Raw genomic sequence first — 20531 nt, forward strand, 5'->3', positions numbered from 1 at the left:
ACAAGATAATGAGTTCAAAACTTTGTATTGAACTTCCACTCCATACGATGACACTATATGTACATCTCAGTCTACCTGACTTCCGACGATTAAGAATTGTAATTTGAAGTTGAATGGTTAGCAGTAAGAAAGATGTCCTGATTTCTTAAAAAATTATTGTGCAAAATATTCTGATAAAAATTTTTTTTCCACCATAACGAAACACACACACACAGAGGTGTCTTTGTAGTAACTTGAGCTACTACAAATAGCAGTCAAATCTCTGTTAAAACACACCCTTTCGTCAAAAGAGAAACACAAATTTACAGTATTTCAACAAGAAAAAACAAACTATACGATGCGTCTAGTACAGACGCATCTCTAGGCTAAACAATACACAGAAAACATACTTCACATTAAAAGATTATCTACTAAATAATACTAATAAATTTGACGGTATATCTACAAAGCTTCTTTCCCCGGTAAAACTCAACAGTTTCTTATGCTCATCTAAGCCTTAAAGTATGTTCAGCTAGAGTTGCCTCCCTTAGCTAAATATTTTCAACGTTGTGTTTTCATGTTGTTTAATGCAAGATAGAGTCGGCCTATGATTAAATATATTTCACTCATCATCATCTCGTCTTCTTCTTATATATACATATATAGTGTATCTAGGTATACATTATTCAATTTATCCTTCCTTTTTTTTTATGAGTAGAGGGATGTGATGTGGAAGCTACTGTTTAGGAACCATGTAGAAGCCATCTTGTTGGGGTGGTGTGAATATTAATAATTCAAACGATTGATAATAATGGTAAATACATCTCAGTAGTGGAACAGAACTAAGTTTTATCATTTAATATTTTTACTTTATTTTTTTAAACTTCTCTTTTCCCTTTTTTAGTCCTCCGCACCATCTCTTTATTGATAATTACCACAACAGAATTCTCTATCATATGTCAGTTTTCAAAAACAATATATATATATATATATAAAAGAAAAGAAAAGGAAAAAGGTAAAGATGCAGGTATGGTTGTGTAGTTAAAATGCCTGCTTTGAATCCACCTGGTCTGGGGTTCAGTTCTACTGCACAGCAACTTGGGCAAGTGTCTTCTATAGATCTGAAGTCCATTTTGTGATTAAAAATAAGTGGGGGGATACCTAGAAGTAGCTGATAGCTTTATCCAGGTGAGCAAGTCAGCAGTGGAGGTGGATGCCTCGAGAGTGTAGCTGCTAGAATTAGAATAGAATGGGCAAAGTTCAGAGAGCTTCTACCTTCATTGGCAACAAAGAGCCTATCCCTCTGAGTGAAATGTAGATTGTATGATGCCTGTGTAAGAACAGCCATGTTACATGGCAGTGAAACATAGGATGTGACTGCAGAGCACATGCAAAGACTTGGAAGGCATGAAGCTAGTATGCTTCACTGGATGAGCAATGTCAGTGTGCATGTATGGTGGAGTGTAAGCATCTTGAGAGAAAAAGCTGAGCAAAAGAGGCATGAGATGTTGTACACAAGAGAGATGACTGTGTTCGTATGGTCATGTGATGCATAGGCTGTGGACAGCTGTATAAAGAAGTGCTGATCTCTAACTGTAGAGGGAATCTGTGGAAGAGGTAGACCCAGAAAGACATAGGACGAGATGGTGAAGCATGATCTTCAAATGTTGGGCCTCATGGGGGTGATGACAAGGGATTAAAACCTTTGGCAAGATGCTGTGCTCAAGAAGACTCATCTAACCATGTGAAATCATAGTCATGGTCAATGCTGGTGTCACATATCAGGCGCACATGATGGTGATATGTAAAAGCACCCTGCTGGTGACACGTGAAAGCACCAGTTTTATGGTGTGTAAATTCCCCACCTGGATGGGACACTTGTCTGTCACAAGATTACTCATTTTTGCCAGGTAAGTGGACTGGGGCAATGTGAAGTGAAGTGTTTTGCTCAGGAACACAATGCCATCATGCAACCCAGGAATCGAAACCACGATCTTACAATCATGAGTCCAACACCGTACTCACTAAGCCACATGCCTCCAAAAGTGATGTTTAGGGTCTACTGCCAAAGGGCTACTAAGAGAATGACTATTAGTTCAAGGAGACTTTTGTTAACCAAAATCATTTACCTTTTATCTTTTTTCTTGTTTCAGTCATTCAACCATGTGGCCATGCTGGGGCACCGCTTTGAAGAATATTTAGTTGAAAGAATCGACCCCAGTACTTATCATTTTTTTAAAGACTGGTACTTATTCTATTAGTCCCTCTGCTGAACTGCTGAGTTATGGGGCTGTAGACATACCAACACTGGTTGTCAAGTGGTGGAGGGGAGACAAACACACACACACACATGATGGGCTTCTTTCAGTTTCCCCTCAATCAAACTTACTCGCAAGTCTCTGACTGGCCCAAGGCTTTAGTAGAAGATTCTTACCCAAAGTATCATGTAGTGGAACTGAACCAAGAACCATGTGGTTTGGAAGCAAGCTTCTTATAACACAGCCATGCCTGTGCTTGGTGAAGTTCACAAATTTGAATACATTTCATGTCAAGGTGGAGTTATCCAAATTTATTTCTTTATTGCCCACAGGGGACTAAACATAGAGGGGACAAACAAGGACAGACAAAGGGATTAAGTTGATTACATCGACCCCAGTGTGTAACTGGTATTTATTTAATCGACCCCGAAAGGATGAAAGGCAAAGTCGACCTTGGCGGAATTTGAACTCAGAACGTAAAGACAGATGAAATACCGCAACACATTTCATCCGGTGTGCTAACATTTCTGCCAGCTCACCACCTGTAAACTTTACCAATGTTTGTACAGTTGTCTGTGTAATCTTGTTGGATGAGTGATTCTACAGCAAATGCAGAACTGTAGTTTTTTACATATGAGAGTCTTCCAGAAAATAAATTATAACACATCTCTATATTATGAGAGAGTTTAGAAAATGTATCATTGTTTATCACATAAAAAAAAAAATGGCTTAAAATATCATTGAAAATGGTGGCAAATATGGTTTTTATCAATTGTTAGAAAAAGTAAATATAGTGGGAAGAATGGAGGGCGGGATAAGAATGATATTGAAGTGAAGTAAAGATGAAATAAGAGTGTATATTTAGTTTGAGAGAAAAAACAAGGCAATGACAAAATAGGAGGGAAAGTGGGAGAATAGGAAGATAAGAGTGATGGAGAAAAGTAAGCAAGATGCAAAATAAGATGGTATTTAGAGAGAAAGAGGGAGAGAGAAAAGCAAAATATTATACAGCTTAGCCTTTGTTGTCTGTGGCATGTATTTGAGTGCATGTCTGTCCAGTAGGTATTGTGGATATTTTTGTTGACACAAAAAGACCTTTTTTTTCAAAAAAAAAATCAGCTGTCATCTTCAGCTTTTTTTCCCCCCTCAAAGTTCAGTGGGGGAAATGTATGATCACCACCTGTCAGTAGGAAGACATGACATTTTGTGACATCTCTTATAAAGGTGCAGTAAACTACCACAGAATTATATGCAACAGCTGGTGGTGAGATAGGGGGGATGAGCTATTTAATTAATCAGGTACAAATTAAAATGTGTCCCATGATGATGAGTTTGATTCATGAGTTTTGTTTTGTTAACAATCAACCTATTGTTCTATTTCCATTTCTTTTGTTTAATTTTTTTTTTTTTTTGGCTCTTTTAGTGGGTTTCAGTTACTGAGTACATCTATGTCGGGACACTACCTTCGAAAGCTTTTAGTTGATCATACCAACTCAGGATTTATTTTAGTCTGCATCCGAACGTGGCCGATGCCAGCACCGCCTTGACCGGTTTCTGTGCTGGTGGCATGTAAAAAGCACCAACCAATCGTGGCCACTGCCAGCCTCCCTTGGCATCTGTGCTGGTGGCACATAAAAAGCACCCACTACACTCAAGGAGTGGTTGGCGTTAGGAAGGGCATCCAGCTGTAGAAACTCTGCCAGATCAGATTGGAGCCTGGTGCAGCCTCCTGGCTTCCCAGACCCCAGTTGAACCGTCCAACCCGTGCTAGCACAGAAAACGGACGTTAAACGATGATGATGATGATTTATTTTATCTGTCTCTTTTTATCAAAAAGTTACCATTAAGGGTTTGTGACTTGACACACTGGTGCACATCATACCCAACCACCCTACATAAGGAAAGAATCATGCTGGATATGAAGCATGGAATAAACTATCTGCATCAGTTGTTAGTTGTCAGGACACCACATCCTTCAATACTTCTGTTTTCCTAAATTCACCAACATCACGTCTCTCCTTTTTTTTTATGAATCATTCATTCTTCACTTTCCTGTTATTTTGTGCATTACTTATGCACTGTACATGCGCTTTTGGCTACCTTTTTCTGATGAGCTGTAGTGCACTTGAGCACTGTGTACAATATGTTCATTATAATTATTATAACTGTGTGTGTATAGCAGCTCTATGCCCAAATTTGAAACCAGACTGTTTGCATTGTAAATATGTGTAAGTATGGTCTGTCTCACTATAAAAAACACATCTCGAACTTTGGAAATCTTAGAGTTATGACATCACCACAGATCAGTCGACTCAGATTTGTTCAGGTTCTCAATAAGAAAGAGTATCTGAAGACAAAGCAAGGAGACTTGCAGACTGCATATCAGGGACTTAACCAGATTACTTTGTCAAATGTAATGCATATTTATTCACGTTATTTTGAATTAATCAAGCATTATTGTGCAGCTTTGAGAATTCAGTTATGTGATTGTGTATTTTTACAATGACATTGCAGGGTGAGTGTGAGATGCCAGATCTGGCCAGCTTGAACATAAAACAGATTGGATGTTTTGGCTGGATATGGCCAGCTTAGATGCTAAAGGATGAGTAGCAGAGAGTGACAGCCAACAAATTCTTGGTTGTGGTAGTCTCCACAGATACAAGTGTCAAGATGCCATGTTGTAAATAAAACTGTCAACACTAACACTAATACATTCACTGAAATATTTAAAAAAATTTCTACCAGAATAATCATTCTTCCATTATGAACAGTACTTTTCAATGTCCAATGATTTCTTTCCTCGGAATGGTGGTGTTCTTTGTAAATCGTTAACAATAAAAAAAGATAAAGTTAAACTGAAAACTACCAGCCCGGAGAAATCTAAATCTAAAATAACATGTTAGGTGAGGTTAGGTGTTATTTAACCCTAGGTTAGCCTTAAAGATGGCACTTGTTTGACTCATTAGACTGCAGCTAAGCTGGGTCACTGCTTTGAAACATTTTTAGTTGAATGAATTAACCACAGTGCTTTTCTGGGTTTTTTTTAAAGCCTGGTACACATTCTATCAATCTCTTTTGCCAAACCTGTTACAAGGATGTAAACAAATCAACACTGGTTGTTAAGCAGTGGTGGGGGACAAGTACAAAGACAAACACACTTGCCCAAGGTGCCACACAGTAGAACTGAACCCAGAAGCATGTGGTTGGGAGTTAAGCTTCTGGCGATGGACTTGGTAAACACCCACAAAGTTGTCAACCACCTCACCAACAACAACACTGAACACCTTTTTGATCTCCATGTGTCTAACACACGTGGACATGCCTACAAAGTCAGAAAACAGCACAGCTCCCATGACTTTCGGAAACATTTCTTCACGCTCAGAGTTGCTGAAGCATGGAACAAACTGCCTGCGTCAGTTGTTGACTGCCATGACACTGCATCCTTTAAGGCCCTCATGCTTTCCGAAATCTGCCGAAACTACACCTGATTGTCCCCCTTCCATACTCATACACATATGTGTATGTCATGACTCATGCACTGTTCTTTTCCTGACACTTGTACATTACCCTATGTACTATACATACACTTTAGATGAGTTGTAGTGCACCTGAGCACTGTACACAATGTTTTATTATTATTATTACCACACAACCATGCCTGAGGAAGTTTTGAATGCTATTTCCAACAGTTCTCTGGTTGGTTTGGGTTTAGGATAAAGTAGCAGCTATTGCAACAAGCCTTTTAAATTGTAAACAAAACAACCATAATAGTTTATTTTCAATAGGTTGTTGATGTTTAAATCTTAGTCAAGCCTGACTGAGCAAATCTTTGAATTGAGATACAGCGGCCATAACTATCCTGTCTTCTATTCAGACATAGTGTACATCTAAGATTACATTCCATGTCCTTCTTTTTTCTTAAGATAACAGGGTGTACATTGAGGGAGATTTGACAGCCATTTCTAGCAGGTTGAGTGACCATATAGGGGTTCCTTCATTGGCTCACATTTTATTAAGTGTATTTAATGATTTAGAGGAAGAATATAGTTCAGTGGTTTTCAGCCACGGTCCATAAAAGTTTTTTTTTTTGGCTCTGTGTGTGTGTGAATTCTACACAAGTAAAATAGTACATTGGAGATCGACACTAGTATATTAAGAGTCTATGAAAGAATTTTGGTTTAGATGTATTTATTGCAAGAAATAGCAAGATTTCTTTCTCTAACATTCTACATAGTTCAATCTACACAACTTAATACTCTTTATTCTCTGTCTTTTACTTGTTTCAGTAATTTGACTGGCCATGCTGGAGCACCGCCTTTAAGTCAAGCAAATCGCACCCAGGACTTATTCCTTGTAAGCCTAGTAGTTATTCTATCAGTCTCTTTTGCCGAACCACTAATTTACAGGGAACATAAACACACCAGCATCAGTTGGTTGCAGGGATGTTGCAGGGACAAACACAGACACACAAATATATACACACACACATACATACATATATACGACGGGCTTCTTTCAGTTTCCATCTACGAAATCCACTCACAAGGCTTTGGTCGGACCAAGGCAATAGTAGAAGACACTTGCCCAAGGTGCCATGCAGTGGGACTGAACTCAGAACCATGTGGTTTGTAAGACAGTTACTTACCACACAGCCACTCATGATCTATAAAACTAGTATTTAAATGCCAAATGGCTATGGGGGTCTACTAGAGTAAAATAGTAATCAAAGGGGTCCATAGGTAAACAATTAGTGTGACTGTCATGTCAGCAGTTTCATTTATTTCCAATATTCTGTGAGAACATGTCTGGCCTTGAGGAAATCTTAACTTGGAGACAGGTAAGGGTTGGTGACAGGAAGGGCATCCAGCAGTATAAAATCGGCTGCAATAAACTTCACCCGACCCATGCAAGCATGAGAAACTGGTAATTAAAATGATAATGATGATGATGATGAATTAACCCAGTATGTAATTGATACGTATTTTGATCAAAACAGGAGACAGACGAATTGAAAAACCAGTCTATGACTGTATATAATAGTGTAGAAACTATTTGCTGGTATGCTGTGACAATAAATACATCATCATCATCATCATCATCATCATCATTTAGCGTCCGTTTTCCATGCTAGCATGGGTTGGACGGTTTAACTGGGGTCTGTGAAGCCGGAAGGCTTCATCAGGCCCAGTCAGATTTGGCAGTGTTTCTACGGCTGGATGCCCTTCCTAACACCAACCACTCCGTGAGTGTAGTGTGTGCTTTTTACGTGCCACCTGCACAGGTGCCAGACAGAGCTGGCAAACGGCCACGAATGGATGGTGTTTTTACGTGCCACCGGCACGGGGGCCAGGCGAGGCTGGCAACGGACACGAACGGATGGTGCTTTTAGGTGCCACCGGCACGGGGGCCAGGCGAGGCTGGCAACGGACACGAACGGATGGTGCTATTAAATTCAGTGATGAATTACAATGTATGTGTTTTGCTTTGATACTTATTTTATCAAAATACAAAGAGACAGACGAAAATCTTATTTCTTTATTGCCCACAAGGGGCTAAACATAGAGGGAACAAACAAGGACAGACAAATGCATTAAGTCGATTATATCGACCCCAGTGCGTAACTGGTACTTATTTAATTGACCCCGAAAGGATGAAAGGCAAAGTCGACTTCGGCGGAATTTGAACTCAGACGAAATACCGCTAAGCATTTCGCCTGGCGTGCTAAAGTTTCTGCCAGCTCGCTGCCTTAACAGACAGGCAAAAATCCAGCAAGGAAACATTGGTGTTACACTATTTTTGCCATGCCACTATTTTGGAGAAGGAAAAAAAAATAACAACATCAAAAACAATGATAATTTGTTTATTAGTCTCAAGGTCCTTGATGTATAGAAATAAATAACATTTTATTTTTTAAAAAATTAACAAATAAAAACTAACAAAATATCAACAACAAATTGCTACTGTTTTTCCATTACCATGACAACTGTCAAGATCTGAAATCATTGTTACAAAAAACACACTAGTAGAACAGTCTAGAATGGTCTAGATCAATGACAACCTTTCTCGGAAAGGTGTTCACAAAATTTAGGAGTAAAATGTTATAGATCACCAAACATAAATTCCTTTAATTACATTGTGCAATAACAGCAGGACAAAACCCATTCTGGAACCATCAAAAAGTTTGGTATGAACTACTAGTGTGGTTTACCTGGACTTCTAGTCTAGGTCATATACCTTAGTCAGCATCAGAATTACATCAAGCAAAACGCATTTTAAAAAACACTTTATAACCCTTAACAGGCTGTTGGATTACTACAGAATATTTCATCTCTGTGTAGTATGTTCAGTGATAAGTCAATGTACTGTACACTGTTCATCTCCATGTCTTTTGAATACTATCAGGTGCTGGTATTATTAGTGACTGAAAGTATTATAGTTCAACTAGGGACTGAACTTGCATCACTCACTTGCTAGGAAATTACAACCACTCTATGGTACTGGCACCAAATACCATTACAAAGGCTAAATTGGCTCTATTCACCTACTAATCGTAGAACTTTCTTTGAGAGAAAGGAGAGAGATAAAGCTTTTCCACTCTCATTTGTTTTTCTAAAAATATTTTAAAATCAGAAAGTTTCACACACAGTCATTATACAGCACAACTTGTTTCAGGGTGTTAGAGAATGGAAACTGAGAGAGATTGTGTGACATTCATGATTTTTTTTCCAGTTCAAAGATAAGTTATATGACCACAACCTGTTATTGAAAGTTGTGAAGTAGAATCATCATGAGATCACTTCTGACTTACTGTAATCTAACATCGCTTTCTAACACAGGCTGATGGATGACTAGAATTGGTGAGTGACACACAAAACGTCTTGTATAAATTCTTTTATGTTTTTAATTCAACTTTGTTTTTTCTCCATCTGAGATTGGTTTCCTCAACTACAGTAATATGCTAATATTTCTTATTTCTTTATTGCCCACAAGGAGCTAAACACAGAGATGACAAACAAGGACAGACAAAGGAATTAAGTCGATTACATCGACCCCAGTGCATAACTGGTACTTAATTTATCGACCCCGTAAGGATGAAAGGCAAAGTCGACCTCGGCGGAATTTGAACTCAGAACATAGCGGCAGACGAAATACCGCTAAGCAGTTTGCCCAGCGTGCTAACGTTTCTACCAGCTCACTGCCTTAATTTGCTAATATTTCTAGCTATGCTTAAGGTGGCAAGCTGGTAGAATCACTAGCACACCAGACAAAGTGTTTAGTAGTATTTCATCCATCTTTACGTTCTGAGTTCAAATTCTGCTGAGGTTGACTTTGCATTTTATACTTTCAGGGTCAATAAAATAAATACTACTTGAGTACTGAGGTCACTTTCCTCTATCTCCTGAAAATCCTGGCCTTGTGCCAAAATTTGAAACAAGTATTTTCTAGCTAATGTGTCTTAATTTCTACAACAGTCACAAGGTCACAAATTTAGCAGCAAGGAAGTGAATTAGAGCAAACCCCCGTACTTAATTTCTCAATATCAGATAAATGCAAAGCAATGTTAATCCAAGCAGGATTTGAACTCAGAAGTAAATACTAAATAACTAAATACAAGGTATTTTGTCTTGTTATCTACCAATTCTGCCATCCACCAAAATCTTAATTATTATAATAATAATAATCCTTTCTACTACAGGCAAAAAAACTGAAATGCTTTGTGATATTTCTTTTGACTTAATGTTCCGAGTTCAAATTCCGCCAAGGTCAACTTTGTCTCCCATCCTTTCAGGGTCAATAAAATAAGTACCAGTTGAACACTGGGGTCAATGTAATCAACTTGCCCCCCTCCCCCAAAATTGCTGGTCTTCAACCAAAATTTGAAAGCAACATATATGGAGACGATATATATTATATCTTAAATTAGCAAATAAAAGATACATGATTGCAAAGCTGATCAAATGTTCCATTCAATTAGCAATCTCCAAATGAATAAACTGTTGTCTATCTCCAACTCAATAGGCCTGCTCAAAGAAACCTGTCTGAAGCTAACCAATAAATAAAAACAAAATCTAAACAATATATCTACAATAAATTAGAAATAAATTTCAGAGGGGAGAAAAAAAAAAGAACTATTTTCCTTTTCATTCTCCATTAAATATTAGCATATAAAAATAATTAGTTTGTTTTTAATTAGATTAGCATGCTGCACAAGCAATTTGGTTTAATTATCCATAGAGTGCACATAACATCTGTGACACACAACAATAAAATGTGAATGAATTCAAATTAACAAAAGTTACAGCAGAAATTACACATTAGCAAACAGGGTTGGACAAAATGTAGAGGTGGTGGTAGAGTGATGGAAAGATTTATCACAATGCAAGATATTCTAGTAGAATACTCTACATTATATAACTTGATCCCCTTGGTTCTGTGAGAGAAATTTGCCCAGGCCATCTGTAACATTGACCCCTGGAGAGTGAAAGAAAGAGTTGACCTGGGCACAGGTACGACTAATATATTGGCCTGTGCTGAAAAAACCAGTAATATTTTGGTTTCAAATTTTGGCACAAGACCAGGAATTTTGGGGGGAGAGATAAGTTAATTATACTGAGCCCAGTGCTTAACTGGTACTTATTTTATCAACCTTGGAAGGATGAAAGGGAAAGTTGACTTTGGCAGAATTTGAACCCAGAACGTAAAGATGGACGAAATGCTGCTAAGCATTTTGCCTGGCATGCCAACAATTCTACCAGCTCGCCACCTTAGGAACACTTGTAATATATTAGTATCAGTTTCAGTCACATGTGCTACAATAACTCTGAGCACCTTTTCAAACTCCACCTGTCTAACACCCGTGGACATGTTTGCAAAGTCAGCAAACAGCACAGCTCCCATGACTTCAGGAAACATTTTTTCAAGCTAAGAGTTGCTGAAGCATGGAACAAACTGCCGGCATCAGTTCAGTTGTTAGTTATCGGAGCACTGCATCCTTCAAAACTTCCATGCTTCCTGAGATTCGCCAACACTACACCTGATTTTCTCCCCTCCATACACATACAAGCATGTATCTGATTCATACACTGTTTGCTTTCCAGACATTTGTACATTACTGCATACACTTTATTACACACTTTTGACAAGTTGTGGTGCACCTGAGCACTGTATACAATAATTTCATTATATTATATATAAAAACGAACTTTGTGCATAATGAAAAAGACAATATTATTATTTCTATTAGTAAAAGAAATCATTATTATTAGGGCAATGAATAACCAGAATTGTTGGTGTTGGATAAACTGCCTGCCTTGCTGTGTTTAATCATGGCTTTTTACAATTCCAATTTCAAATCCTGCTCAGATCAACTGCCTCTTCCAAGCTCAATAAAATAAAGTACCGGCCAAGTACAGGGGTTGATATTATTGACTAACCCTCTCCTACCAAATTTCTGGAGTGAAATTTGAAAAGTGAAATCTAGCTATAAAAATATAGTTTATCGAAACACGGTAAAAATAAATGGAGATGAATAAGAAAAGTTCCTCAGTAGCTGCCACAGAAGAAAGAGAAATAAATTTCTTTATAAAAATTATCAAAAACTACTAAGAAGAGTAAAGAAATTGGAAGGAAGTGGGATCAAAATCTATTTTTTCATTTGAAATACCAAGGTAAACCTTTATAGATATGACAGTGTGGACATAGTCCATTTAATACAGTACTATAAATGACAAGAGCATATATATATATATATATATATATATATATATATATATATATATATATATATATATATAGTTAATCCAAACATGAAAGCACAAAAAAACACAACAACGCGAGGACGTGGAACAAATATAGTATTATTGGACGCTCAGGAAAGAAGGAGGGTTTAACGTTTTGAGCGGAGCTCTTTGTCGGAAACATAGGAGAAGGGAAGACAGAGGAAAAAAAAAAATCACCAACGGTACACATCATCATCATTTAGCGTCCGCTTTCCATGCTAGCATGGGTTGGACGGTTCAACTGGGGTCTGTGAAGCCAGAAGGCTGCATCAGGCTCAGTCTGATCTGGCAGTGTTTCTACGGCTGGATGTCCTTCCTAACGCCAACCACTCTGTGAGTGTAGTGGGTGCTTTTTACGTGCCACCCGCACAGGTGCCAGACGGAGCTGGCAAAGAGCGAGATAACTTATATTTAACAGCATGTATCAGTTTGTAAGTTCCACTTCCTGTAATTTTCTTCCCAGCATTTTGTGCCATTTCAAGATATATATACTAAAAGCCAAAAGTAAATACATATCAATATACATAAATATATATCATCATCATCGTTTAGCGTCCGCTTTCCATGCTGGCATGGGTTGGACGGTTCAACTGGGGTCTGGGAAGCTAGAAGGCTGCACCAGGCCCAGTCTGATCTGGCAATGTTTCTACGGCTGGATGCCCTTCCTAACGCCAACCACTCCATGAGTGTAGTGGGTGCTTTATATATATATATATATATATATGACCATTGTTGTTTAGTCCCCGCTCAGCCTTCGTCAAGCAGATCTATGATCAAAGACATTTTAGCCCTAACTAACTTGTCATTTTAGGGATATGTAAGATCACATTATCTCATATGTTTATTACTTTACCCCCCCAAAACAGAATGTGATTTGAGAGATTTGCTTGCTATTTTTAGCACACTGAGTGACCACGAAGAAGTTTGTTTGTTGGCTTGAGCAACAGCAGTGCATACATGAGGTAATAACTAAAGTACTGTAGATATACAATTATATCACAATTACATATGATGGTATTATATACATAAATATATATACATAAACGTATACACACACAGGGTGTTCAAAAAGTCTCTCTGCAGTGAATTTTTTTCATCCTGTGCAGCACTATGGCGCTACTTCAAGAGTCGTTCGGTGAACGGATTATTTCGAAAGGACTTTGGCCACCAAGATCATCTGATTTAACACCGCCAGACATTTTTTTTCTGGGGAGCAAGTAAAGGATCAGTGTACAAGAAACGCCTAAAGACCATTACATACTTAATGCAGAGAGACTTTTTGAACACCCTGTTTATATATATATATAATGGTGTGGTTTGGGTGCCAGTCTTATGATCATTTAGCTATGAGCTCAGTTCTCAGACTGGACAGAGAAATGTGTCCTTGAGCAAGTCATTTCATTTCACATTGCTTCAATCCACTGAGATAAAAACAAGTACCCGTAATAGCTGGATTAATCCCATGATGGACTTCATTCATATTTAGGGAGGAGTCCAGTACTCTTTCTCACTTAAATGCCAATGGTAACTGGGTTAAGCTCCAGCTTAATGGGCCTGTAGGCTTGAGAGAGAAAGATTCTGTTCATATATATATATATATATAGGTACAGGCATGGCTGTGTGGTAAGAAGTTTGCTTCCCAACCACATGGTTCCGGGTTCAGTCCCACTGCGTGGCATCTTGGGTGTCTTCCACTATAGTCTTCATCATCATTATCATCATCGTTTAACGTCCGTTTTCCATGCTAGCATGGGTTGGACGGTTCGACCGGGGTCTGGGAAGCAAGGAGGCTGCGCTAGGCTCCAGTTTGATCTGGCAGTGTTTCTACAGCTGGATGCCCTTCCTAACGCCAACCACTCCGTGAGTGTAGTGGGTGCTTTTTACGTGCCACCGGACCAATCAAATCCTTGTGAGTGGATCTGGTAAAGAAACTAAAAGAAGTTTGTTGTATATATATATATATATATATCTGTGTGTGTGTGTGTGTGTCTCCACCACTACTTGACAACCAGTGTTGGTACATTGACATCCCTATAACTTAGCAGTACAGCAAAAGTCACTGATAGAATAAGCATAGGTTTAAAAAGAAAATAAGTACTGGAGCCAATTAGTTTGACTAAAATTCCTCAAGTCTAATGACTGAAACAAGTAAAAAGTAAAAGATTCATATATGTATGTATGTGTGTGTGTATGTAATGCATGTATATATCTGCATGTGTGAATACACACACACACACACACACACACACACATATATATATATATATATATATATATATATATATATATTAAAAGCAGCACGGATTTTCGTCAGTAAACATGTTGCTGTCTTAAAGCGACGAAAATATTTTGACAAATTAAACTTAAATGGCTTATAAACACCTTCCACGCTGCAATTGTTTTCATTTCAGCACACGATCTCAGATCAAATCACTTGCTATGCAAGTACATCCCCTATATATATAGTGTTATATTATAAAAAAAAAAAGGAGGTAAAGCAGTGTAAATATGGTTAAACATAGATGAGAGGCTTCCAAACAGTGTGTAAAAACAATTTACTTCATCACCAATAGTCTCCAGGAATAATGTGCAGTTGTTAAATCTGACGAATTTTTAGAACATTTCACTTTTACACATGCTTTTTGCCCATTGTCATGGGGCTGGATGTGACTTCTTGAAGAACCATTCTACAGTCGGATGCTCTTCCTGATACCAACTCTGACTTGCTTACAAGTAAGATATTTTAGGCCACATCTTTGTGTGTCAGAGCACCAAGCTATGGGGCATAAAGAACGTTACTGTTGCCCAAAGCAGTGTCAATGTGAAGACACACACACACACACATACAGCAGACTTCCATACAGTTTCTTTCTGTCAAATTTCACTTACAGGGCAATGGTCAACCTGAAGTGAAAGTAGAAGACACTTGGCAAATGTGCCATGTAGTGGATTCAAAACCAGAACCATATGATTGCAAAGCACACTCCTTAACCACTCAACCATGCCTGCACCTGTATATTTAATGGCAGTGTATATATGTTATGTATAGATATGGCAGTGTGTGTCTGTGTGTGTGTGTATATATATATAAAAGCAGCACTAATGTTGTAAATATTATCAACCATACATATGCAATTCATGTGCTTGTTCACTGCTTCGGGGATGATTCCCTCATAGCACTGGGTGATTTAACCAGTGAACAAACAAAACACATACATTGAGCATGTGTGGTCAATAATGATAATAATAATAATAATATATATGTAAAGACAAATTAGATATAGAGATATTCAATTGACAATCCAATAATTTACTTATATTACAATATGATGATGATGATGATGATGATTACATTAAATACTATGAATATAATATATAGCATAACATGATATTATATAAAATAAATAATTATAAAAACCATAAAAGGTCAACAAATTGCTTTGACTTATATATATTTTTTTTGATATACATAATCTGTACCATTATATATAAAGTGACTTATGGTTTTTATAATTATTTATGTTATATAATATTATGTTATGTTATCTATTATATTCACAGTATTTCATGTAATATTGAAATATAAATAAATTATTGGATTGTCAATTGAATATCTCTATATCTAATTAATTTATCTTTATAATTGAATTATACCAACATTAATGTGGTATCCAACTGAAGTACCAGTGAATTGGATGTTTAACACACCCCTTTGAAGGATTTCTTTTCCTCAGCTTGTTACTATATATATATAGTAATGCGATGATAAATACACCACTTTAAACATACCTCCCTCTCTATAAAAATTGGATAGACTTGTGATTTTACATGATCATGCTTAATATTTTCAAACAGAGAACTTTTAGTAGATTCTACCAAACACCTATTTTGGTTTTATCTTCAACAAAATATCTCAGGTTGAAGAATCTCTTTTGTTTTTTTAAATATTTTTTATAATCTGTCCCCCTTTTCATGTTTATTCATTGATAGAATTTACAGGTAAAATAAGTTATATGTACAAGCCATTATTAAATACATCCAGTTCTAACAGACATTTACATCTAAATTTGCCTTTTCTTTTTACTGTTAATTTTGACACACACACTATCACTGTATTTCCTACAACCATTTTAACACATTAGCAGCAGAAATTATATACAGAATTATTAAAGACATATAAAATTGATTTGTTTTTGTACTTGTTTGAAACTAAATTACATTGTGGAAAAGTGATGACAAACAATAAAAAAAAACTTTAAAATTGTTACACTCAACAATTTCATTTGATTCTCTTTATAGAAATTGTGTACTCTAAAGGGTAAAAATATTTTATCATACACCTGCATCTTGGTCATTGACAAAATTTCTTTTCTCAGAGTCAATGATCAGGTCTCTGAAGAGTGATGACAATCCATCACTTCATAACACACAAGAGTGAATGCATCTTTGCATGTGCATGTGTGTGTTTTGAGTGCTTAATGGATAACATGACTCTCTTCCTAATGTAAAACACAATAAACTTTGCTGTTCAGAGATTGGTGTTAAAAACCCAAGGAACAAATTTGGCCTAAGACTATGTATAGCAATTCTATGGAGGAGCCCTTTAAAAGTCTAAGAAATTAATTTGTCAGACAAAAGACTTCACCCATAAAATTGCAACATACAATAAAACGGTAAAATCTAAGGAAGTTCATGATGGTAAATGTTGGCAAAAATTAAGTACAAAAGGTTGACAAAGTGGAACAAGTTAGTGATGTGAAAGAAGAAGGGAAATAGGACATTTTGAGTAAAGTCTTTTGGAGGAAGAATGTAATGATATGTGTGCTGAAAAGGAGCAGACTAAGAATTGGCTGCTATTGTTATTGCAATAAAGTGTAGCACCGTAGTCTTGTAGTTTCAGCAAATGATGGGGGAATAATAGTAGCAGTGAGTTAGGGAGTTGGTTAATAGAGTGAGGCATTAGTTAAGGGAGAGAAGAATTGAGTGGGTTTTGTGGTATTGCTTAAATTTATATGTACAATAAAATGCTGTAATAACTAAAATAGGGATTGTAAGGTTACTCCATAAACTGGGAGATTCTAAATAGGTTGAAGAGTGGCAGATCAACAAGAAGAAAAAAAGGGGTCCTAGCAGCTAAGATTGTGTCTAGAGTAAAATTATTAGTGCTGTTGCCCAAAGCAGCATCAATGTGAAGACACACATACAGCAGACTTCCATACAGTTTCTTTCTGTCAAATTTCACTTACAGGGCAATGGTCAACCTGAAGTGAAAGTAGAAGAGGCAGAAAGAAGTTGCCTGACAAGTTAAAATGTCAAACTATGGGTCCGGAGGGTGCTTGGGAGTTGTCTACAGAAGCTAATCACCCTCTCACAGCTAACTTATTCCACTTATATGTAGTAGACTATGAAAGAATTAACCTATTAGGAACATGATATGCTTTGAAGAAAGTTAGCCTTGACATAGTCCACAGCATGGCTGTGGACTATGGAAGGATTAACACACTGACAGTAGCATCTATAACTGAAGCAGTTCTATGCAGGGGATTTGATGCCAACAGAATTTGTGAGCTCTGGAAAGGTTAACTCACTGATGATTAGATATTTTACATTAAAAAAGTTATTTTACATTTAAAATAGTATGGCAGTAGGATTACTAACAGAAGCAATAGTAGCAATTAGACACAGTGCAATCAGCTGCTGTGAACTTTGAAAGGCGTAATTTCTGACTACAGAGTTTACAGTGCTGACAGCATTTATGAAAGAAGATAAAAGGTTAAGACACTGACAACAAAGTTATAGCCAGAAGAGTTAATAAATGTAGCAGCATGATCACATAGTACCACCAGGTCCAGCAGCAACAGACTGTGTGGAATGGTTAAAAACAAATATATATATATATAGATGTCAAGTGCTGCTCGGAAAATTGAATTCTAACATTTTGAGCAGGATCTTGATCAAGACTTCATCAAAGAAGAAACCAAGAAACGTTTGCTGGATGGCCTTTTGTTTTCAAGTTTAAAAAAAAACCTGATCTGAAACATTAAAATGCACTTTACACGACAGCACACAGACTTATTCTATTTGTGAACTTTACCAACAGATTTTTCTCAAAACATTCTAATCATAAGTTTTCTTAGACTCAATCATTTTCTTTGGTTAGATCTTTCAGAAATGCCAACCAGTCTTCATAGTCCCCTATGAGTTGTTTTTCTGATCATGACTTTTGATCAATTCCTCATAATCGTCTTGATTCATGGACTGACGGAGCCACATGGACAAATACATAGAGTTCGGTTGGTTTAATAGGTGTTGGTGTGTGCCCCTTTCAATGATGGTCCCTTTGTCCAACACTAAAATCTCATCTGCATCAGTTACAGTGGAGAGGCGGTGAGCAATAACAATTGTTGTACGTCCTTCTGCAATCTTTTTCAAAGCCCTCAGGATATTCTGGAAAAAGAGGAAAATAAAAGTATGTGAATATCAATTAGAGTGAGACAGAAAGATAGATAGATAAAGATAGAGAGAGAGTGGGAGATAGAGAGATTCTAGCTGATAAACTCTGAAACTGTGGTTTTATTCCTTACCAAAATTAACTTTATCTTTTATTGTTTAGAGGCCAATAAAACTCTGCGGAATTCTGGTTTAAACACCTCATAACTTTTGTATTTTGTGGAATATGTGTGTGTGTGTAACTTTTATCTTTTACTTGATTCAGTCATTAGACTGCAGCCATGCTGGGGCACTGCCTTGAAGAATTTTTAGTTGAATATATCGACCCCAGTACTTATTCTGTTGGTCTCTTTTGCTGAACTGCTAAGTTACGGGGATGTAAACACACTAACACTAGTGATCAAGTGGTGGTGGGAACAGATAAAGATATGCATACATACACACACACACACACATATCATCATCATCATTTAACATCCGTTTTCCATGCTAGCATGGGTTGGACAGTTCGACCAGGGTCTGGGAAGCCAGGAGGCTGCACCAGGCTCCAGTCTGATCTGGCAGTGTTTCTACAGCTGGATGCCCTTCCTAATGCCAACCACTCTGTGAGTGGAGTATATATATATATATATATATATATATATATATATATATATATATGATGGGCTGCTTTCAGTTTCTGTCTACCAATACACCCACAAAGCTTTGGTTGGCCCAAAGCTATAGTAGAAGACATTTGCTGAAGGTGCCATGCAATGGGACTGAACCCGGTATCATGTGGTTGGGGAGTAAAAATGGTGACATAGTGTAAAAAATCATCCTATAACTCAGGTCTTTTGTAGAGAAGTAGAATGAAAAGAAAAATCCCTTACTTGTATAACAGATAAGGATTAGTGACAGGAAGGGCATCCAGGTGTAAAATAATAACTCAACAATAAATATCCATCCAACCGATGATAGCATGGCAAAATGGATGGAAAAATGAACAAACAAAAATATATATATATATATATATATATATATGTATATATTTTTATAAATATCTATGTGGGACACAGCCATAGCTTTACAATGTAGAATGGTGATGAACTAAAACCTCAGACCCTACCACAAGAGTATGTGCAGTTCTTTACTAATCTAAACAATATTGTTAGCCCGGTATACTAACAGAGAGCGCATAAATTATTTTGCCCAGACTGATAATCTCTCACTAATAACTATACATACATACATACATACATACATACATACATATATATATTATATATATATATATATATATATATATATATATATATACATATATATATATATACATATATATATATACATATATATATATATATATACTAGCACTATGACCTGGCAACGCCAGGTCATTGTGCTAGTGCATGCATACATACACGCGAGTACTGTCCAAATCTCCGACCAATCACATACAGCTAGCTGGCATTCAATTGGCGTATAACAGTTTCGGGCATTTTGATTGGGTTTGGATAGAAAAATCACAAAAAAGTCACTTCTATTGATTTTTTAATGGCTTGCGGGGTGACTGGGGAAATGTAGAGATGTGCACGACCACCTTGGACGGTTTGAATGACCATAGAAAGTGAGAGCCCTCATACTGAAAAATTGTGGATTTGTATAAGGACACACACACAAACATTTTGCCGTTTATATATATACTAGCAGTATCGCTCGGCGTTGCTCGGGTTTGTAAGGGAAATAACTATATAAGCATTTTAGAGAGTTATAGCCAAAAAATAGCACAAAAAATGCATTAAAAATGGAAAAAATATGATGGTAAATTTTTTTTAAAATCGTTGACTCATCGTAGACATTTTTAGAGAGTTACTTCCCTTATATAATAGCGAAAAAATGCATTAAAAGGAAAAAAAAAAACGATGGTAATTTTTTTTAAATCGTAGACTCATGTAGATGCTTTCTTAGCCATTTCTGTTTTGGTGTCTTCAAGCCATGAAGTCGTTGTTCTAAAAGAACACTGGTCTCCTTGACAACGCATTACGACGTTGATTTCCTTACACTCCCTTCCCCACAGGTGCAG

General features: G+C 36.9%; 1 protein-coding gene and 1 long non-coding RNA gene across 2 annotated transcripts in view; both read right to left on the reverse strand.

Moving 5' to 3' along the window:
- Window positions 1-8081: 8081 nt before the first annotated feature.
- On the reverse strand, window positions 8082-9919 carry LOC118766350. Its single transcript, XR_005002286.1, has 2 exons — window positions 9426-9919; window positions 8082-9182 (listed from the first exon to the last, which is right to left on the reverse strand). It is a non-coding gene; the product is annotated as an uncharacterized LOC118766350 (long non-coding RNA).
- A 6030-nt stretch (window positions 9920-15949) lies between these two features.
- The window catches only part of LOC115220010 (ATP-binding cassette sub-family B member 7, mitochondrial), a 52880-nt gene continuing 48298 nt past the window's right edge, over window positions 15950-20531 (reverse strand). Inside the window, exon 15 of the mRNA XM_029790311.2 lies at window positions 15950-18463. Coding sequence (XP_029646171.1) covers window positions 18212-18463 — 252 coding nt within the window. The 3' untranslated portion in view covers window positions 15950-18211. The remainder of the gene's footprint in view (window positions 18464-20531) is intronic.

This window comes from Octopus sinensis, linkage group LG15 (assembly GCF_006345805.1).
Source record: "Octopus sinensis linkage group LG15, ASM634580v1, whole genome shotgun sequence".
NCBI lineage: Eukaryota > Metazoa > Mollusca > Cephalopoda > Octopoda > Octopodidae > Octopus > Octopus sinensis.